The 19,589-nt window shown below is 40.2% G+C and overlaps 2 protein-coding genes across 2 annotated transcripts; both read left to right on the top strand.

The window, feature by feature from the left end:
- Positions 1-884: 884 nt before the first annotated feature.
- Positions 885-3,267, top strand: LOC306741978 (cAMP-regulated phosphoprotein 19-like). The gene is made up of 3 exons (XM_079224319.1): positions 885-1,019; positions 1,538-1,660; positions 1,760-3,267. Exons 1-3 carry the CDS (start codon positions 975-977, stop codon positions 1,928-1,930), a joined length of 339 nt encoding a protein of 112 aa, XP_079080445.1. The 5' UTR covers positions 885-974; the 3' UTR covers positions 1,931-3,267.
- Positions 3,268-4,075: 808 nt separating this feature from the next.
- Positions 4,076-18,400, top strand: LOC306741360 (unconventional myosin-Va-like). The gene is made up of 40 exons (XM_079223640.1): positions 4,076-4,199; positions 4,611-4,721; positions 5,225-5,396; positions 5,673-5,817; positions 5,933-6,089; positions 6,171-6,314; positions 6,709-6,790; positions 6,899-7,006; positions 7,146-7,252; positions 7,359-7,624; positions 7,723-7,804; positions 7,888-8,028; positions 8,156-8,281; positions 8,530-8,613; positions 8,875-9,000; positions 9,322-9,419; positions 9,541-9,627; positions 9,735-9,843; positions 9,951-10,162; positions 10,247-10,403; positions 11,137-11,376; positions 11,531-11,779; positions 12,661-12,754; positions 12,859-13,001; positions 13,234-13,347; positions 13,705-13,839; positions 13,960-14,016; positions 14,213-14,440; positions 14,552-14,619; positions 14,713-14,787; positions 14,874-15,072; positions 15,458-15,551; positions 15,657-15,800; positions 15,882-16,036; positions 16,127-16,216; positions 16,313-16,463; positions 16,574-16,853; positions 17,312-17,486; positions 17,569-17,649; positions 17,753-18,400. The coding sequence occupies exons 1-40, from the start codon at positions 4,173-4,175 to the stop codon at positions 17,903-17,905; spliced, it is 5,466 nt and encodes a 1,821-aa protein (XP_079079766.1). The 5' UTR covers positions 4,076-4,172; the 3' UTR covers positions 17,906-18,400.
- Positions 18,401-19,589: the final 1,189 nt, after the last annotated feature.

The following is a 19,589-nucleotide window of genomic DNA, read 5'->3' as shown; positions in this document are numbered from 1 at the left end:
AATCATAAATGAATCATACGTTGGTGCTAGAAGTACATTACATTTGTTAGAAGTATGACAAATCAAGATGATTGAGTTGTGTAATTATGTTATCTAAGAAAACACTGCACACAAATTATGTATATAAAGTAAGCACCTCATTGCCTGATGTTTGCCTATCTGTAGTAGGCTATGATCATCATTTACAAGTTAACTGAATGTCCTTTTATCAAACTTCTATATAATGGTGTTGGGTAATGGGCATACAAAGGTACGTTGTTTTCCTCCAGAAATATAGATCAAGATTACTAATGTTGAGAACGGTTAGTCTGATTGACCTTTACCACTTATGCCAGCATTTAGATTTTCACAAATATTTTATACAACAGATGGCATAAATGGAATGTTTTTTTTTGTTTTATATAGATTCAAACGAATTCATTGGCAAATTAAAGCGATTATATTGTGTATTATTGAGGCAATGATGCGTCTATAGAAAATAGGAATTCACCATATGTCATGTTCATATTGTGAAAATCAACGTATAATATTTAAATACATGTACAGATAAAAGCTTAGTGTTCCGGCTGCACTTTCAAAGCTCAAAAGCATGAATTAGTAACGCAATTTCTCCATATATTATGCAAACATAGTGTAGCAGCACAAGGTGTGGCATCACTTGAGCAAGGACGATATGTTCACCTTTTACTGCACATATTTTTAAATGCTACTATAGCGCGATACTTAATATAAAATACGATTTAAAACGATCGTTTGGTTGGACAGATTAATGTGACGTTCTGTTTCCCATCTGCATCTCTGGCATCGATTCCCCGGCCTGTTGCTGGACAGGCTGTGCATGACAGGCTGCTGCTGCCCGCCTCTTCGTCTCAGTCGCCCTCAAACCACCGTTCATCTTCCAGAAGAGCTGGTTTAGCGGCTAACGTTTCACCCGCGGGTTTTTTTTGCGAACAAAGCAGGGATTCACTCCAGCTATGTCTGAGGAGGTTGAAGGAACGAGGACTTCGGAGGAACAGCAGGTTAAGTGTAACGATTACTGTAACTGACTACTAATTTTACGTTCGTTAGAGCCGTTAGCACGTCGAGCCTGCTAGCTTAAATTAGCGGCAAGCTAGTTAGCCGGGGGCTAATGTCACCAATGATGCTAAGTCACTAGCTAATGAGCTCGGAACGAAACAAACATACTGTTGTTTTGGGGCCGACGAGAAGCGGATATGGCCACAATTACGTGTACACGTGTTGATAGCGTAGCATAGATTGTTGAATGTTGTAGCGTAATATGCTAAGTTAATTTAGAGCATTGATGCTAACGTCAGTGCAAACACTAGTAGGAGTTTTCCCTCATGGCGTCGTCTGCATATATTTTAAACGTATAACAAATAGTGAGCATATACATTGTGTTTGTTGCTGCTGTCAGCATATTTTAGTGCATTTTCATTTATCACTAGCTAATGTCTTGTGCACCTTCACAGCTTTCCCCCCATAAGTCGGATTAGTGGAGCATTTACCGTCCACAAACACTGTTTTCTTTCTGTAGGAAATGGAGGACAAAGTAATTAGTCCAGAAAAAGCAGAGGAGGCCAAACTGAAGGCCAGGTATCCTAACCTGGCAGCCAAGCCTGGAGGCTCGGACTTACTGAGGAAAAGACTTCAGAAGGGGGTGCGTTTCATACCTAAACTTGGCTTCCTCCTTATTCCTTAAATATCAATGTAACAACAACAATAATAATTCTCCCTTTACATCTTCTTCTTTGTCCAGCCGAAGTATTTTGACTCTGGTGACTACAACATGGCCAAGGCCAAAATGAAGAATAAACAGTTGCCATCAGCCCCAACAGAGAAGACTGAGATCACAGGGGGCCACATCCCAACACCTCAGGACCTGCCGCAAAGAAAGACATCAATTGTGGCCAGCAAACTGGCTGGTTGATGGGTTCATGTTTACTCTTTTGTTACCATTCCGACACCCACGTCATATCTACCTGCTGTTTACGTTTTTTTGTTTATTTTTCACCTCTCTATGTATTCTCCAAGAACAAGTAATGTACTAAGCCAAATTCTTGAGAAAATGTGACAGCTGTCAGGCGCTGAATTGTCAGTGGGTTAAATCAAACGAAGAAGTTGCTGAAAAATGTTTCTCAAGATCTTAAAAAAAATAACTGAATGGTGACTGATTTATAATCATTATAAAAAAGAATAGACGTTAATGGTATCTCACGTAGCATTTTCACTTTTAAGGATATATGCCTCCATAGAAATTGCTTGTCTAACCGAAGTTGAAGAGCCTGCGCAGAGGGATCTGCCATATTGCAGAGGCAAAAAAATATTTACGTTATGACCACAGACAGTTTGCATTGATGTATGAAGTAGAAGTGTGATTTACAGATATGCCTTTCAGTTTGAAATGGAGTATTCAGCTGCTCATATGGAGGCATATCTGTTTTAAATAGTGAAAAGTAATGTAAGCTTGCTTTTTTTTGTTTTCTAATCCTTTATTGTTTGTTTCCTCTCCTCTCCATTAAGCTGTTTGATTATGTGCTTTCGAAGTACCGACAATTAGACCCCACATACTATAGCCAGCTGTATTTTAATTCATTTTAGTGACATTTGTTTGCTAGGACTTGCTGCTGGTGTCCATCTCATCCTAACCTCTAAAATGGCCTTAAAAGTAATGAACCGTTGTTCCTCTTGAGCAATATTTGCTCCCTCAGTGAGAATCTTAGTTATGAATTTTGCCTGAAATGTCTGTCACTGTCTGACTGGAATCACTTAGGATTTTATGGAAAGAAACTCCCATGACATGTCTGGAGTGTGCATGTGCATTTACTGTGCAGTCATACTGTGCCATTTGTTTTGTAAATAAAATAGTTTTGCATAATATCTCATGTTTTTTAAACTGCCTACACAAAGAAGAGAACAGTTTATGTTGAATGCAAGTAAGATGAAAGTAAGGATAACAAAATATCCCTTCATTCATTGATGAGTGTAGTATAGAAAACCAAAAACCTTTTTCTTCGGCAGCCAATACTTGCTAAAATATTCATTCATATTAAGGTTTCAATCACATATAATACCAAGCATACATGTTTATGGCAAAGTAAGTCAATAACAACTGTAATGAAGATGTAGAGGTCAGTAAAGTAAGCAAGGAAATATACATAGAATGTAGGATGAATTTACAAATTAGGGATGTTTTGACCAATATCTATTTAATTGTGGAGGTAAACTTCTCTATTCTGTTGTGGACTTGAGTCTTAAATACTTGTCTACTTGTGTATGTATCTTTAATTTCATCTGGAATGTAGCAAGTGGTGTACAATTTGGTTTCACAAATAGAAGCTCTCAAGTCAAGGGAACTGCACATTGAAATAATGTGAAATTTCAATAATAAAAAAGTGACATTCAAACACTTATTGAAATTAATTCAATGACAATTTATGTTTTAAGTTCATCTGATTTCTGTTATGGGACTGCAAGACATTTAGCTTTTATTATTGATGTATTATTGTAGTGTAGTTCATGACACATGAAAAAAGTATACTGCTCAGTTACAGCTCTGGTTATTAACTAGTCTCAAATTACAGAATATTAATATTCTGATACCACAGATGCTTATGGAAACCCATTTCTGACACTGATTAAAAAAAAATAAGATCCTGTGACTTAACTATCTCTTAATTGTGAGACAATAACTCAACATTTCTCATAATTTTGACTTAGTATCTCATTATTATGAGATAGTTAAGTCATAATTATGAGATAATATCTCATAATTATGACTTACAGGATCTTAAGTAGCGAAACTGGACTTCCATAAATGTGTGTAGGAGTTTACGGTCCCTTTCAATATGAATTCTGGGTACAATGTTCCTTCATACATTATGACCTTCGTCACCTGTCGTCACCACCGACCGTCTGTCATTAGCGTGTTTGGCCGCTAGGCGGCGGGCAAGGCGCACGAGAGTGAAACGTGTCGGGGCACGCGCAGCTGAATGACAACCGTTGTAGCAGCAACAGTTCAACTCTCCTCCCGGCTGAGAGCACCGACCGAGCCGCAGGGAGAGCAGCCCAGACAAGTTCACGGTTTCCAATCTGGAAGTCAATAAAAATGTTTCGTGTTTGCTGTGCGGCCGGAGAAAGTTTCTGAGGGCTCAGTGAGCGACTTGTTCGACATGGCAGCCTCTGAACTTTACGCCAAGGTAGGTCGGCATGTTGGGCTCATTGATCGTGAGACTGTGACGGTTCTCCAGCACATTCAACGGGTTTCTTGAGCTAAAGTTGTGCTCGTTTATTTGTGGTGATACATATGTGTCTAAACTATCTGGTAAACTCGTGCCAGTCACTTAGAGGTGTTTACAGAACAGTTTGTTTGTTTTGTTCATCTTAATTTATTGCCTTTCCCCCCATCTGCCTGCCACTTAAAATACCACGTATCTGTAAACATTACACGCATGACTGCTGTCTGCTGACTTCAAGTTAACGTCAGCTACCCGGCCCGTTTTCCTGAGACACATGCCACTGCTGTTTTGTTGTAGTTTTTGGTTAAAAAAAAAAAAAAACTGTGAAGTGGTTGAATGGCTCTGACCCGGTTTCCCGCCTGTGTCCATCAGTATGCCCGTGTATGGCTGCCAGATGCAGGAGAAGTGTGGAAGTCAGCAGAGCTCACCAAAGACTACAGACCTGGCGACCTGAAGCTGAGTCTGCAGCTGGAGGATGGCTCGGTAAGGCTGGCAAATGCCACAAACACACATACAAGTCCCATGCAGGGAGATGGAGGCGCTGAGGTGGAAATGGGTGTGTGATGTTCTGTCAGAGAGCCATGGACATATTTCTCTGCAAGAACTCTGGCAATGGAGCCGCTTGAATCTGGGTGTGCTGTGCTGTTTGGTAAATGCACATAGATTCCCAAGACACCTTGAGCCTCTGTATGCAACTCTGCTCTGTTCCTACCTGCAGCTGTGATGTCGAGTTTGGGCATGCACTTCAGGTATGGAAATAAGGCCAAAGTGTTATCTTGAGTGAACACGAACAAACCAAGAACAATGGTTGCTAGTTAGTGTTAACATGAAGGACAGTTGGTTTTATTTCTTAACAATCTATTTTGACCTAATTTGATATTTTTTCCAAATTGTTATCCAAAAAGTTTTTGCAGTAAAAAACAAAACAAAAAAAAAAGCGTACTTTTTTTCGTCTCATACTTGTAACTAATGTCTTGTGTCTTTAGGAGGTGGAACACAAAATAGACCCCCGAACCAACAACCTGCCGCCACTAAGAAACCCTAACATCCTGGTTGGGGAAAATGACCTCACAGCTCTCAGCTACCTGCACGAGCCTGCAGTGCTACACAACCTCAAAGTGCGCTTTATCGACTCCAAGTTGATTTACACATACTGTGGTAATAAGCTTCATCTTCTTTGACTCACACTATCCCTGTCACTGTAGACTTTGGAGCCCTGCTCACTGCACGCTTTGAGATAATCTACAGTACATCATGCTGATTATTGTGGAGCAGGCTGCTCTTAAAGGAACACACATTAAATGTATTACTAGGAATTTGTGAGGAATAATGTACAACAAACAACTACCGATACATTCATTAGTTTCAGCCAATTACAGATAACAAACGTTTACGCTGAGGCTAACAGAGGATCTTTCTTATTGTGGTATTTAGGGATTGTCTTGGTTGCCATCAATCCTTATGAGAGCCTGCCCATCTATGAAGCTGACATCATCACTGCCTACAGTGGACAGAACATGGGAGACATGGACCCCCATATCTTTGCAGTAGCAGAAGAAGCGTACAGACAGATGGCCAGGTTTTGGAACCTCCAAATATATTTCCTTCTACATTTGAAAGCAAATTCGTTGTAAATGTCTATTTATGATGTCATTCTAAATATTTTCTGCATCTCATCACATCTTTTGAGGCAGAGATGAAAGAAACCAGTCCATTATTGTGAGCGGTGAGTCGGGAGCTGGCAAAACCGTCTCTGCTAAGTATGCTATGCGTTACTTTGCCACAGTCAGCTGCTCCTCTAGTGAGGCTAGTGTTGAGGAGAGAGTCCTGGCCTCCAACCCCATCATGGAGGTAATATTAACACTGCAGGAGAATAAGACAAAATTATAAAATGACATAGGTTACTGAGAGCCTTTTGTTTGTTTCCTCTAGGCTCTTGGAAATGCCAAAACAACAAGGAATGACAACAGCAGTCGCTTTGGGAAGTACATTGAGATTGGGTTTGACAAGAAGCATTGTATCATCGGGGCTAACATGAGAACCTACTTACTGGAAAAGTCTAGAGTCGTGTTTCAGGTAAATTGCATTGGTTTGTTTTCATGTGACTACTGTCGGTGTCTAAATGTGGCCCTTCACATCTCTGTATCTTATGTGCATCTTCTTGCAGTTAATTGATTTAAAACACTATCATGTGCATGTAACATGTGTATATCTTAGCAATGCCATAACAAACAACATGAACATCACTCAGTTCAGCCTGCCTGGCCCTTGCAACATATTTGGCTTTGTAAAGCAACTGTGAACTATTTTCAAAAGAGAATTTGATGATATCAGTTAAAGCATGGGTTTAGCAATGTGCTTACAGTCTATTCGTGCATCCGCAGCCAAAAGAGCTATCAATTTCACAGAATGTGCAGTATTTGTGTTATTTATTTGGCTCCAATTTAACACCTCTTTGCAATACTTTTAGACCGACGAAGAAAGGAACTACCATATATTCTACCAGCTGTGTGCCTCTTCACATTTACCAGAGTTTAAATCCTTCAAGTTAGGTATGAGAGTCACCAAAATAATAGCTGTCATTTTAGCAAGATTTTGAAAAAAATCTGATCTATCTGGTCTATTTACTACAATGTTTTATATGATTAATGTTTTTGAAGGTTGCGCAGATGACTTCCACTGTACTAACCAGGGTCAGAGCCCAGTCATAGATGGAGTGGATGATGCCAAAGAGATGTGCAATACCAGGAGGGCTTTCTCAAAGTTAGGTCAGCGCTGATTGCATTTTTAATAAGGTTTTGCTTTTACATCATGTTCAATAGACATTCCTGTATAGATACAAAACATTGTCTGGATTTCCTTACATAATCGAGTACTTATTGTTTTATTGTTCTGTTTTCATTGTAGGAATCAAAGAAAGTGATCAAATGGCAATTTATCAAATTATGGCCGCTATTCTCCATCTTAGCAATGTGGAGGTGAAGGATCAGTCTGCAGAAAGAAGCAGCATCTTGGTAAACACACATTACCTCTGAACACAGCATAAGAACACTGTGTTGAGTATACTTGGCAATTTTATGTTGTATCTATATAAGATGATTAATGTTAATGTATTTCCAGCCAGACAATGTCCACCTGATGGTGTTTTGTGAGTTGATGGGTGTACCCTGTGAAGAAATGGCCCACTGGTTATGTCACAGGAAACTCGAGACGACCACAGAAACCTATGTTAAGTCTGTCTCCAAAATGAATGCGGTCAATGGCCGGGATGCCCTCGCCAAACACATCTATGCCAGACTCTTTAGCTGGATTGTGTGCAGTATTAACAATGCCTTGAAGTCTGCCGCAAAGCAACACTCCTTCATTGGTGTGCTCGACATTTACGGGTATGTGTTCATCTCCAGGTTTGTGATTTTTTTTTTTTTCCATTTATGTTCCAGAGATGACCCAATGTGTTTTAATTCCAACATGTATTTTTCCTTAGGTTTGAAACATTTGATGTTAACAGCTTTGAACAGTTCTGCATCAATTATGCCAACGAGAAGCTCCAACAACAGTTCAACCTGGTGCGGGTCTCTTCTTGCTCAACTTGTTCATTTTCGTATTCAAAGCGTCCACATTAATCATTTCCAGCTCTCACTCCCTCTAGCATGTCTTCAAACTGGAGCAGGAGGAGTACATGAAAGAGGAGATCCCTTGGACATTGATTGACTTTGACGACAACCAGCCGTGCATTGATCTGATCGAGGCCAAGCTGGGGGTTCTGGACCTTCTGGATGAAGAGTGCAAAGTAAAATGCCAGTTTAATTTTTTTGGGTTCAGCTAGTTTCCACTGGAGGAACCTCCCCCGTGCTATTTTTGGAGGTTATGACTAAGGCCATGACTAAATGATGTGTCAGCTCTTCCTGTTTCCATAGATGCCCAAAGGTTCTGATGACACATGGGCACAGAAAATGTACAACACCCTCCTGAAGCAGAAGGCTCTCTTTGATAAACCCAGGTTGTCAAATAGAGCTTTCATCATCCACCACTTTGCAGACAAGGTACAACATGGTTGTGTGTCCTCACAGCTCAGTGGTCAGCAGATGGATGGATGACTCATGTTTATCTCATCTAAGACCGCCAAGGGAGTCAACTGTGAAATTCAAATGACTTTGTCTTCACCACTAATGTTCGATGATTCTATTTATTAGAGTAGTACTAATCTGTCTACTTTCAACTTTCAATGGTGAATATGACCTTCTAATCTTTTGGTGAAAGAACACTGTGTGACCTGGTCCTTTGTGCCCAGGTGGAGTACCAGTGTGAAGGTTTCCTGGAGAAAAACAGGGACACAGTCAATGCGGAGCAAATAAATGCGCTGAAAAAGAGCAAGGTGAAATGGTTTATAAACAGTTAGTTATATTGTCACTCTCTAGTTCTTGTCAATTAGTTAGTTTTTGGAGCTCACAGGGATGTAATAGCAACACCAACTATATTTTGTGTTGCAAGCCCTTGACACACACCCTATAATTGTTTAACCACAACTATTGGGAAAAATACACCAACATTTGAATTTCAGATTAAAAACACTGCCATCTGCTGTTCAATTATAACTTAGTTTTTTGTCTTGGATCTCTGAAAATGATTTTTTAAGGTTGATTGGTTGCTGAAGCTGTTTGAGGACGATGAGAAGGCAACAAGTTCTGCAAAGAAGCGTGCTAGCGCCACTGGAAGGACTAGTCAGACTCAGCGGGATAATAAGAAGACTGTTGGACTTCAGGTCAGAGCACAACGAGCAGGCGACATGGCATTTGGTGGTGTGGGAAAATGCATTGTTGAAATGTATCTTGTGGAAAAGTTATGGAAAATTATATACAATTTATTGATTTCCTCAACTGATCAGAATCAATTGCCTTTAAGGCAATAATTAACCTCCAAAAAATGTAACATTGGATCCTTTCTAAGTGAATCTATCTGTCAAAATCTGATATTGAATCTTTAAACTGAATGTTCAAGCCCTTTTTATTTATTTATTTTTTTTATACAATTTCTGTATTTTTATACTTACTTATCAAGGATTTATCGATGTCTTTTTACTCAGTTTCGACAGTCTCTAAGTTTGCTGATGGACACACTAAATGCTACAACTCCTCACTATGTACGCTGCATCAAGCCAAATGACGACAAATCTCCCTTCATGTGAGGATAATTTCACTCTTCCATTTTTTTTTTAATGATTATCTGCAACAAGCACAGATGAAAGAGAAGTACACTTACTTTTGTTACAGGTGTTTTTTATGTCCTGTACCTTTTTATAAAGCATGGATCCTGTGAGGGCAGTGCAGCAGCTTCGAGCATGTGGCATCCTCGAAACAATCCGGATCTCAGCAGCAGGCTTCCCATCAAGGTAGCGTATCAACAACAGCATAGAGCCATGGGCAGTTTATGTGTGTATAATACACAGAACTATACAAATATTCCATCCAACTTGTCTTATTAACATCATCATTGCAGATGGACCTATCAGGAATTCTTTAGTCGCTATCGGGTCCTCATGAAGCTAAAGGATGTGCTTCATGACAGAAAACAAACCTGCAAAAATGTCCTCGAAAAACTTGTAACAGTATGTCTGAATTGTATAAAAGCTTTCTTATAATATCCATAACAACTTAACTTTCGCAGAAACATTACATATTACGTTTGCTAATTTATATTATGTTTGTTTCCTAGGACCAGGATAAGTATCAGTTTGGCAAAAACAAGATCTTCTTCAGGTCTGGTCAAGTAGCTTACCTGGAGAAGCTGCGTTCTGACAAGCTGCGAATGGCCTGTGTCCGCATCCAGAAGACCATCCGCTGCTGGCTGGCCCGCAAAAAGTACCTGAGGATGAGAGAATCTGCTATCACCATACAGAGACATGTACGAGGTCACCAGGCACGCTGGTGAGTGGGGATGTTAAAAAAAACAGCAGAAGAAAAAAAAATACATCCATTTCATATTTTACATGTTTTTTCTTCTTCTTGCAGCTATGTTAAGTTTCTGCAAAGAACCAGAGCCGCTGTTATCATTCAGCGTAATGTGCGTATGTGGGTGACCAGGACACGCTACCAGCAGCAGCGCTCTGCAGCTATCACTATTCAATGCTTCTTGAGGGCCTACATGGCTAGACAGCAGTACTATAAGGTAATACCATGCTTGAATAATTAGATATATTATAATTCAACACTTGTAAAGTTTGATGATCAAAATAAGATTTTACTAACATAATTCCAGGAGGCAATATCAACATCAGCCTTGGTTTTAGCTGACCTGTTGAGTATTGTTGAGTTTGTTTCTGGAGCTTGAAAAAGTTTGAAAGGGTATTGTCTCAACCGATAGAGGAACTTGATAGTTGAATATTGCATGACCCAAACTGGATTTAATAGGAGCCTCCAATAAAACAGGAATCAGTGCCTCATGAATATACCCAGCTCAAAGGAAGCCCAGATGTGACAAGTTCCGTTACTAGCATTGTTGAGGCAGTGAGGCTTGTAGCAGCAAAGTACACCCGATTGTTCTGCACTTCCTAAACCTTGATTGCTCTGTGTAGGATTCGAAAAGATTAAGTCATATGAATAGAGTCAGACAATTTTCATACTGACCTTGTTGACCTCATTTACACTGTAATATTCAATGTTGTATTGAATTTATACTGAGCATTTCACTAGAATTGCATTGCTATTCAACAGCTTAGGTCCATTTACTTCCTGTCAGCTCAAGCAACTAAGTACTATATATATTTGTATAAGTTCCTTGCACTGCTACAATGAATATATATGTATATACACATACATATTTATTACTTTTGTATATAGAAATATACCATCAAAGATTCTTCTCATTATCATTTCATTTATAAACTTGCTTTTTTTCGCAGTTGCTATTTGAGCAAAAAGCTGTTGTCATCCAGAAGTGGTTTAAAGGCTGGCAGGCTAGACGCCATTACAAACGCACCATGGCTGCCATCGTCCTGCTGCAGAGCTGTGTGCGTCGCATGAAGGCAAAGACGGAAATAAAGAAGCTGAAAGTGGAGGCCCGCTCTGTGGAGCGTTTCAAGAAGCTCAATGTTGGCATGGAGAACAAGATTATGCAGTTGCAGCACAAGATAAATGAGCAGGTGAGTATTGCGTGAGCATGGGCATCTAGTTTGTTTGTGCTAGTTTGTGGTTCACTCTGAAATCAATCATAAGATGAAAAAAAAAAAAACTGTGGCAGGAATGAAAACATTGGGTCATTAGGAGTCGTCATATCACATGTTTCTCCCCCTGCAGCATAAAGACAACAGAGAGCTCAGTGAAAGGCTGAATGTTATGGAGAAGACCCAGACTGCGGAGAGAGAGAAACAGAACAGAGAGATTGAAAACCTACGTAGATCAGAGCAGGAAGCCAGAGCCAAGGCCGTGAAGCTTCCCTCGCTGCTGGAGCAGCTCTCCTTCCTTCAGCACGAGCTGGAAAACACCCGCCGAGAGAAAGATGACCTGGAAGAGCAGACAAAAGTCTACAAGGAGCAGACACAACAGGTAGGCCTACTTCATCTAGATTTATCCAACTTGACTGCTGGGCAACGTCACTACAATTTAAGCGCTCTTTCTTTAATTATCTGGATGATAATAGGTAGGATAAATTACATAGCATTTGGGAGAAGCTATTAGACCCCACATTCATTATGTTGTGGGATCTTAGGTTTTCTTTTTCCATTGGCGTCAGGCATTTGCTTCTACTGCTGGATGTGTGATCTCCTCATTTTCATCTGATTAGCCAACAATTGTTTTAGGATTTTTATGTTTGCTTGTCCAAAACCTTCTGGAAAGAATGGAAACATTCGAGTGACAAAATGCTTATGAAATACAAAACAGGAACTTGTGATTGTTGCCCTTTGGGCATTTTATGAACTTATTTTGTTCCACTTTTGTTGGTCTCTTAAACCTTAAAAGCCATAATGAAGAGGTTTAAAGACTAAGGCCTTGATCAGACAGGATGTTTTATCATCCTGGGGCAGCTTTTTGTAATGGTTTTCAATTAGAGGGAAGCATTTTGCCCACTGCTTTTGTGTTGCTGAGTGCCTCGCGTTTTTCCCGTTTTTGCTGTAGCACCCGAAACGGCTCGAGTTGAACAAAATTTGTGTTGGAGCAGAACAGTCTACAATGTCATTAGTGTTTTTTTCTCATTGTGGTGACTTTTGTTGGATACCTGGAGCTATGTGACTTTACCAACTGTAGTTACAAAGATCAGAACCCAAAACAGCAGACCTGGAGGCAAATGAGTTCAGCACTTGAGATTTCATGGAAGTTGTTTTCACCGTACTACTAGGAAGCGTACAGTTCTTGTTTTTTATTAAGCTAGCACTCATTCGTTGGTTGGCTTGCAACAATTAAAAATATTTGCCTCCTCTCACGATCAGGTGGTACAAGACCTTAATATGAGGAACAGCATGCTGAACAGCGAGAAAGATGAACTGGACAAACAAATCCTGGAACAAAGAGATCAGTTAACAGGTACTGAGCCGTTCACTTCAAACCTCCACATTCCTTTAGTAATGGCTACATTTAGAATGAATGAGTTAATGAATGAATAAATAAATAAAACTGTTTTGTTTCAGATATCAAAACCAACGTTGAGAATGCAAAACAGCTGGAGAAGGACTTAACTGAAGAGCGCTCTCGCTACCAAAGTCTGCTGAGTGAACACCTGCATCTGGAGGAGCGGCACAGAGACGTGAAGGAAGAGATGAATCTCAGCATCGTAAGCAACACTTTATGTCATTAACAACAATGTTGTTTCATTTGATGGTGTCTCATAGTGACAGCAGCTTACACAGATACAACAAACGTGTACCTGTACCAACATGTAAAATGACAACACAGTGTCAGTGTGAAAATGATTTGTGACATTATAAAAATGTTTATCGTGACTGAATAAGCTATGGTCTGACAGCTTATTCCTTCAGTAATTTGCTTTTTTCACACATAACCAGAGTTCAAGCAAATCTGGTCACAAGAGGACAGACTCCAACTACAGCAGCAACTCATCTGAGTTCAGTCAGAACTTATGCTCTTCTGAGGGGGAAGACGGCTCCATACAAACAGAGGTAGTGTCGAAAACATATATATCAGCCCAAAATGTATCATGTTGAGTATGAAATGCTCACCCCCTGTACGCTTAAAACATTTTTATTTTCTATAAATGAATAGCAGCTGTGGTGTGAACACAGTGAGTTACAACAAATTATAGTTTGGATTGTGAGAAAACTGGTATCATCTACAAAAGGCAGTCGGTTACAATGCTGGTGATAAATGATAACTGTGGCTACAAACGCTGGACACTCATTTCTTGGAGCAGCTGTGGGACAATTTAGTTCTGGCCTTGTCTGTGTTATAATCTCATTAGTGCAGCATTCTAGTTAGTTTGTGAAGAGATTCACCCAAAGCTTGCTGTGTTTTCTTAGGATGAGACCCAGGCGACGGTGGACCTGCCAATCCTGCTGAAGCTCCAGAGACGAGTGAAGGACCTGGAGCAGGACAAACAGTCACTATGGCAGCAGCTGGATAACAGAGAAGAAGCCCAACAAGAAAAGGCAAAAGTATGCACTGAAACTAAACAGACAGAAGAGTTTTATATCAGTAAGCTATTAGTTAGGTTTTGGTTGATATTTGCTGTTGAATGGTTGGTATTTACATTATATTTATATCTTTAAAAAAAGGAGGTGGAGGAGCAGAGAACTGTTGGCAGAGCAGAACTGGACTTGGAAATACTGAAGGTATGACTCTATCAGGTGCATGTAGGACTTTGTTGAGTGTTCAAAGCAAGATCTCTTTCAACAAACCAAAAAGGAGATGTCCTCAAAGAGTCACCATATTAATATACCTGAAAACGGTGACAAGAACTTTACGACAAATAGAAACAAAAATAATTTGTAGCTGTTTGACTTGTTTGTGTTTCTCTAAATGTCTTAGCGGCAAGAATTGGAGTCTGACAACAAGAAGTTGAAGCAGGATCTAAATGAGCTGAGAAAGTCTCTGACCAATGAGAATAGTGAATTGGCGCCCCCTATCCCTGGCTCGCTACCCTACAACATACTGCTGGATCAACTCGGTTCTTCCAACGATGAACTAGAGATGCGAAAAGAGGAAGTGCTACTCCTCCGGTCCCACATGGTCCGCCAAGAGGCTCTTAAACATAGGGTGAGAAAGTAAATTACATTGTTGCATTCATTTCTTGATATTTTTGCATTTAATGTAACATACATCTGACAATTCCTATTTCTAATTAATCACATATGAACTGACTTCTAGGACTCTGTGCTTGGGGAAGGTGTGAATTTGGATCTAAGTGAAGTTCCTTCATATCAAGATGTTGACAAGTAAGACCATGGGGCTCAGTTTAAATCCATCAGCTGGTACAGTTAGTTTAGTACAGTTAAGTGTTATTTACATTCTCTGATGCTGTTTCTCAGGTCCACTAACATCCATACACTCAATGAAGATGGAGAGCTGTGGCTGGCTTATGAAGGCTTGAAAGAAACCAATAGGTAATGAAATCATATTCTGTAATTGGTTCGTGCATTAATGTAAGACCAAACCATATGGAATTGAATACTCTCCGTCCATCTTCCAGACTTTTGGAATGCCAGATGCAGGAACAGAAACGTGCTAGCCACGAGGAGTACAAGAAGCTGCTTGAGGAGGTGAGACAGTTTAAGGCTGAAAAGGAGCAACAGCAGAAGCTGCTGACCCAGAGCCTCCTCCTGCCTGAAGATGCCCGTATTGAGGAGAGCCTGAAGCATGAGATGACACGGATCACCAATGAGAACCTGGTGAGTCTGCTGGTTCTATCACTCTGCCTTTTTTCAGCTATGTAATTCCATCCACAATGCAGCGCTCCTTCATAATAAACAGTTAGAGGTTGCTGTCTTATATTGGATCTACCTTTTACAAAAGGCCCTTTTATTTTATTTTCTTAATGAGATTAAATGTATTGTTGTTCGAGTAAACATTGCTTCAGCAAAAAAAATATTGTATACAAACGTACAGTAAAATACAGAAGAGTTAGGAAAGGGTTTTTATGGGACAAAAATAATTCTCACCATGTTGCTATTTACACGGGTGTTTTCATTTTACAGTTTTTTAAATATACACTTTTGCACTATATGAAAGTTTGGTTTGCCCTCACACTAATCTAGTGTGCTTACATGATTTTAGGAACTCATGGAGCAGCAAGAGCAACAAGTCGAAACTACACGCAAGTTGAAAAAACAACTGAAACTTTACATAAAAAAAGTGGCCGATTTAGAAGGTAACCACATGGCATTGAATGTGTTCGTACAGTACATTTTCTAGAATAGACAGTAGAACAGCTTTTATCCTGTGATTTCTTACGTTGTCTCTCTGTTGTATTCAGCGAGTGCTCAGCAAAAGAATAAAGCCCCTGTGACGACTATTCCTATCAGAGCGGTGAATATCACCCGTAAGGAGAAAGAGTATCGGGGCATGTTAGAGTACAGGGAGGGTGACGAGACCCGGTTGGTTAAGAAACTGGTCGTAGGTATGTTAAACCTATTTTGCTCAAGCAAATCATTTTCTTATTCGTGGACTTTACTTTTTTAAAATGCTGTAATCTTCTCAGATCTGAAGCCTCGTGGTGTGGCAGTCGGCTTAATTCCCGGACTTCCGGCTTACATCATCTTCATGTGCGTACGATATGCAGACAACGTGAATGATGATCAGAGAGTCAGCACTCTGCTCAATTCCACCATCACCAGCATCAAGGGGGTCATTAAGGTGTAGTAAACAACTACACTTTGACATGTTTAAAAAAAAAAAGAGACGAATGCTTTTATTTTTGAATTAATTTTCACACTGTTTCTGTAGAGGAGAGGAAATGATTTTGAAGTGGTGTCTTTCTGGCTGGCCAACACGTCCAGATTAATGCACTGTCTGAAGCAGTACAGTGGAGATGAGGTAAGCTTGAGAAGGCTTTGATACCAGAATTATGTTTACATCTGTACAATCCCCTTAATTAACCCTGGATGTCTGTACAACCTCTATTTACTACAGGCCTACGTAACGCACAACACTGCCAAGCAGAATGAGCACTGCCTGGCCAACTTTGAACTGTCTGAGTACCAGATGGTTTTTGGTGATCTAGCCATCCAAATTTACCGCCAGCTCATCAAATGCATGGAAGACACCCTGCAGCCCCTGATTGGTGAGAAGACATAATCTCACCATACGTAATTATTAACAATGAGTTCTTCTGCTGACTATAACAGAACCACATGAAATGTATTTCCCCTCAATTTGTACCTTTTTGTGTAGTGGCAAGCATGCTGGAGCACGAGACAATCCAGGGTGTTCTGGGGTCCAAACCGACCGGCCTGAGGAAGAGGAGCACCAGTTTCCCAGAGCAGGCTGTTACAGTGGAAGTCCTGCTGCAGCATCTTGGCGTCTTCCTCACCACCATGAGTCAGCACGGGATGGACTTGGACCTCATTAAACAACTAGTCAAGCAGCAGTTTTACATCATCTGTGCGGTCACACTCAACCACCTGCTGCTGCGGAAGGACATGTGCTCCTGGAGTAAAGGCCTGCAGATCAGGTACTGCATAGAAGGGCCATCAGCCAGTGGTTATTATACTTCATGCAATTAAATTAGAGGGGCAGAAGAGTGTGGAGTGAGGTGTGTTAGTCCTCGCGTACACCGAGCAAGCTGTCTCAGGCAGTATTTCAGACAGTGGTCTGATTGTTACAAAGATTCTAGACAATCCTTCATCCTCATAGTATTGTGGAGTCTAAAATTGTATACTGACAGAAAAAGACCATACTACTCAGATAGTATTTGAAATAACTAAGGGGAATAAAAACATCATGCAGGGGGACTATGTTTAGTGTTTTGTTTTCAAAATACTTTTGTTGAATAAGCTCAAAGTTCTCATACAAGCAGAACTTTTTTTTTATTCAACATGAACCGTACTCAGGCGTCACAGAAGAGATTGGACCTGGCTAGACGTTACATTGGTTTAGTCTGAATTGTTTGTTCAATGCCTCTGGCTTCAGGTACAACGTATGGCACTTGGAGGAGTGGCTGGCAGAAAGGGAGATGTCAGACTGCGGTGCCATGGAGACTCTGGAGCCTCTCGTACAGGCGGCACAGCTTCTACAGATCAACAAGAAGACCGAGGCAGACGCCCAAGTTATTTGCACCATGTGCTCTGCCCTCACCACAGCACAGGTATCCCTAAAGGTTCTGCCTTCTTCATCGGCAGACATGATGTGCTGATAGTGCTTTGATTATTGTGTGTTTCTCTTTGCAGATTGTGAAAGTGTTGACCTTATACACCCCAGTGATTGAGTTTGAAGAGCGAGTGCCAACCACTTTCATCGCAACTATTAAAGTGAGTGGAGGTTTTGTAAGTTCGTAATAATGTAGGGCAGCTTTATTAAGGCTATTGTTTTTAATGTTTTTTTTCCCAATATCTGTTTCTTTTTACATTTTAGAACCTTTTGAAAGACAGAGTTGAGTCAACCACATTGATGATGGACGCTAAGAAGATCTTTTCCATCACCCTCCCTTTCACACCGTCCCCTGTGGCCTTGGAGACCATCCAGGTCCCGGCTAGCCTCAATCTGGGCTTCCTTGCCCGCATCTAGACCAGAGACCTAGGACACTTTTACCAGAGTAAACACACTGACTGACCAAAGTTTCTACCAGTTGTAATGTTGTTCACTGTATTTGTGTATCAGCTTTCCAGCACTGCATAGCCAAAGACTAATAACTGTATAAATGGTGAATCTGCAAAAGAATAAGTATTTTAAAGGTCATATGTCCCCACACCCCCTAATGTATTGCCGATACAGGTTATGATAGTATTTTGTGAATTCATGTGTAGATTTCTTTTCTAATATAATACCTGAATTCAAGTAAGAAAATCTGACTGGACTGAAAGTGACAAGTTTCTGATTATTGGGATCGTTGAATGTATCCTGGTAACTACAAATTTGTTAGTTTCCATCAACAAATAAAAACAAACAAAAAAAGAGAAGATAACCATGAGGTATGATGTTCATCTGATTTTAAATGTTGAAAATGTCTCATTATAAAATCACGTTTTATTTCCATAACTTTTTACTTCTGTAACTTCTAATATCAAGTGATTGTATTTATGTCCTTACAACAGAAGGAACAGAAAATGATTCCAGTATGTTTTTAACCCGTCTTAATGTTGTCGGTCATATTAAAGGCTGGCTTTTCTGTAAGAGGGTTTGAAGTGCTACACAGAGTTCCACAACCTCACAAGGTGTTACAGATCTGTTATTTCAAGCTCACTGTTTTCAAAGTGGAACCACCAGGGAGTCACAAAAAAAAAGTGGAATCCTTTTGTGACACTGACTGACACACTCACTCTGGCGGGTAATTGGTATTTAGCAGGAGATATCCTTCACGGAAGAAATATATTTAAACACGGAAGTGCACTCTGAGCCTCATCTAATTGGGAGAAGAGCTATAGAGTCCTCACCATGGAAAAGTTTGGGGATCTAGGATTTAGAAATATGCATGTAACTAATGTAACTAACACCTGCCTTCTACTGGACCTTACATGCTCACGTGTTATGCTTCCAGAGCATTTTAGCTGGTTTCCTTCCATGTTCATTATTGCTCTGTATTTCCAAATGCTTAAAATATGTAAATACCTAAAAAGTTAATAACTGATTTATGTCCTGTGCTCACCAGGAATGTGGAAGTTTATTTCCTTCTAAAACTCAGACATTCCCACTTGTTCCCCTTATTTTCACAAGTGCAGTGATATTGTGAACTATTTACTTAAAACTATTTTCTTTTAACGATCTGTGGTGAAGCACTGGCTGAAATGCCTTCACATATGGTGAGCTGACTGAGGTCTGTATCCGGTTTCTTTTGTTGTTAGAATCCTTGATCAAACGAGCACACCCACTCTGTCAAGCCGCTGTCACAAGACGGGAGGGCGGAGTCAACCAGGCAAAGTCCGCAGCAGGTGAGCGACAGCAAACCAGGAAGACGCGAGGAATAACTGGGACATGAGTGGCGAGGCTTTCAGAATAAAAGCGTCAGGTTTGTCACTTTTGATGGGATGATTTTTCTCTTTGAGCAATGTCTATCTGTGACTCCACATCATGGCCTTGAGTTAGAATGTCCTTCTCAGATTGTTTGAATTGAAGAGTTTTAATTGTTCTCCCATTTTTATTTCCTCAGATCTGGTCAAGTAAAAGTAATGCATCTACAGAATGACATTAGAAGTACATGTACATGAAATTGAAGCACACATTAATATGTAGCACTGACCTGTGGGTGAACATT

The sequence above is a fragment of the Taurulus bubalis genome (genome assembly GCF_910589615.1).
Source record: "Taurulus bubalis genome assembly, chromosome: 9".
NCBI lineage: Eukaryota > Metazoa > Chordata > Actinopteri > Perciformes > Cottidae > Taurulus > Taurulus bubalis.
Note: the sequence above shows the minus strand (reverse complement) of the source record. Positions and strands in the feature narration are given on the sequence as shown.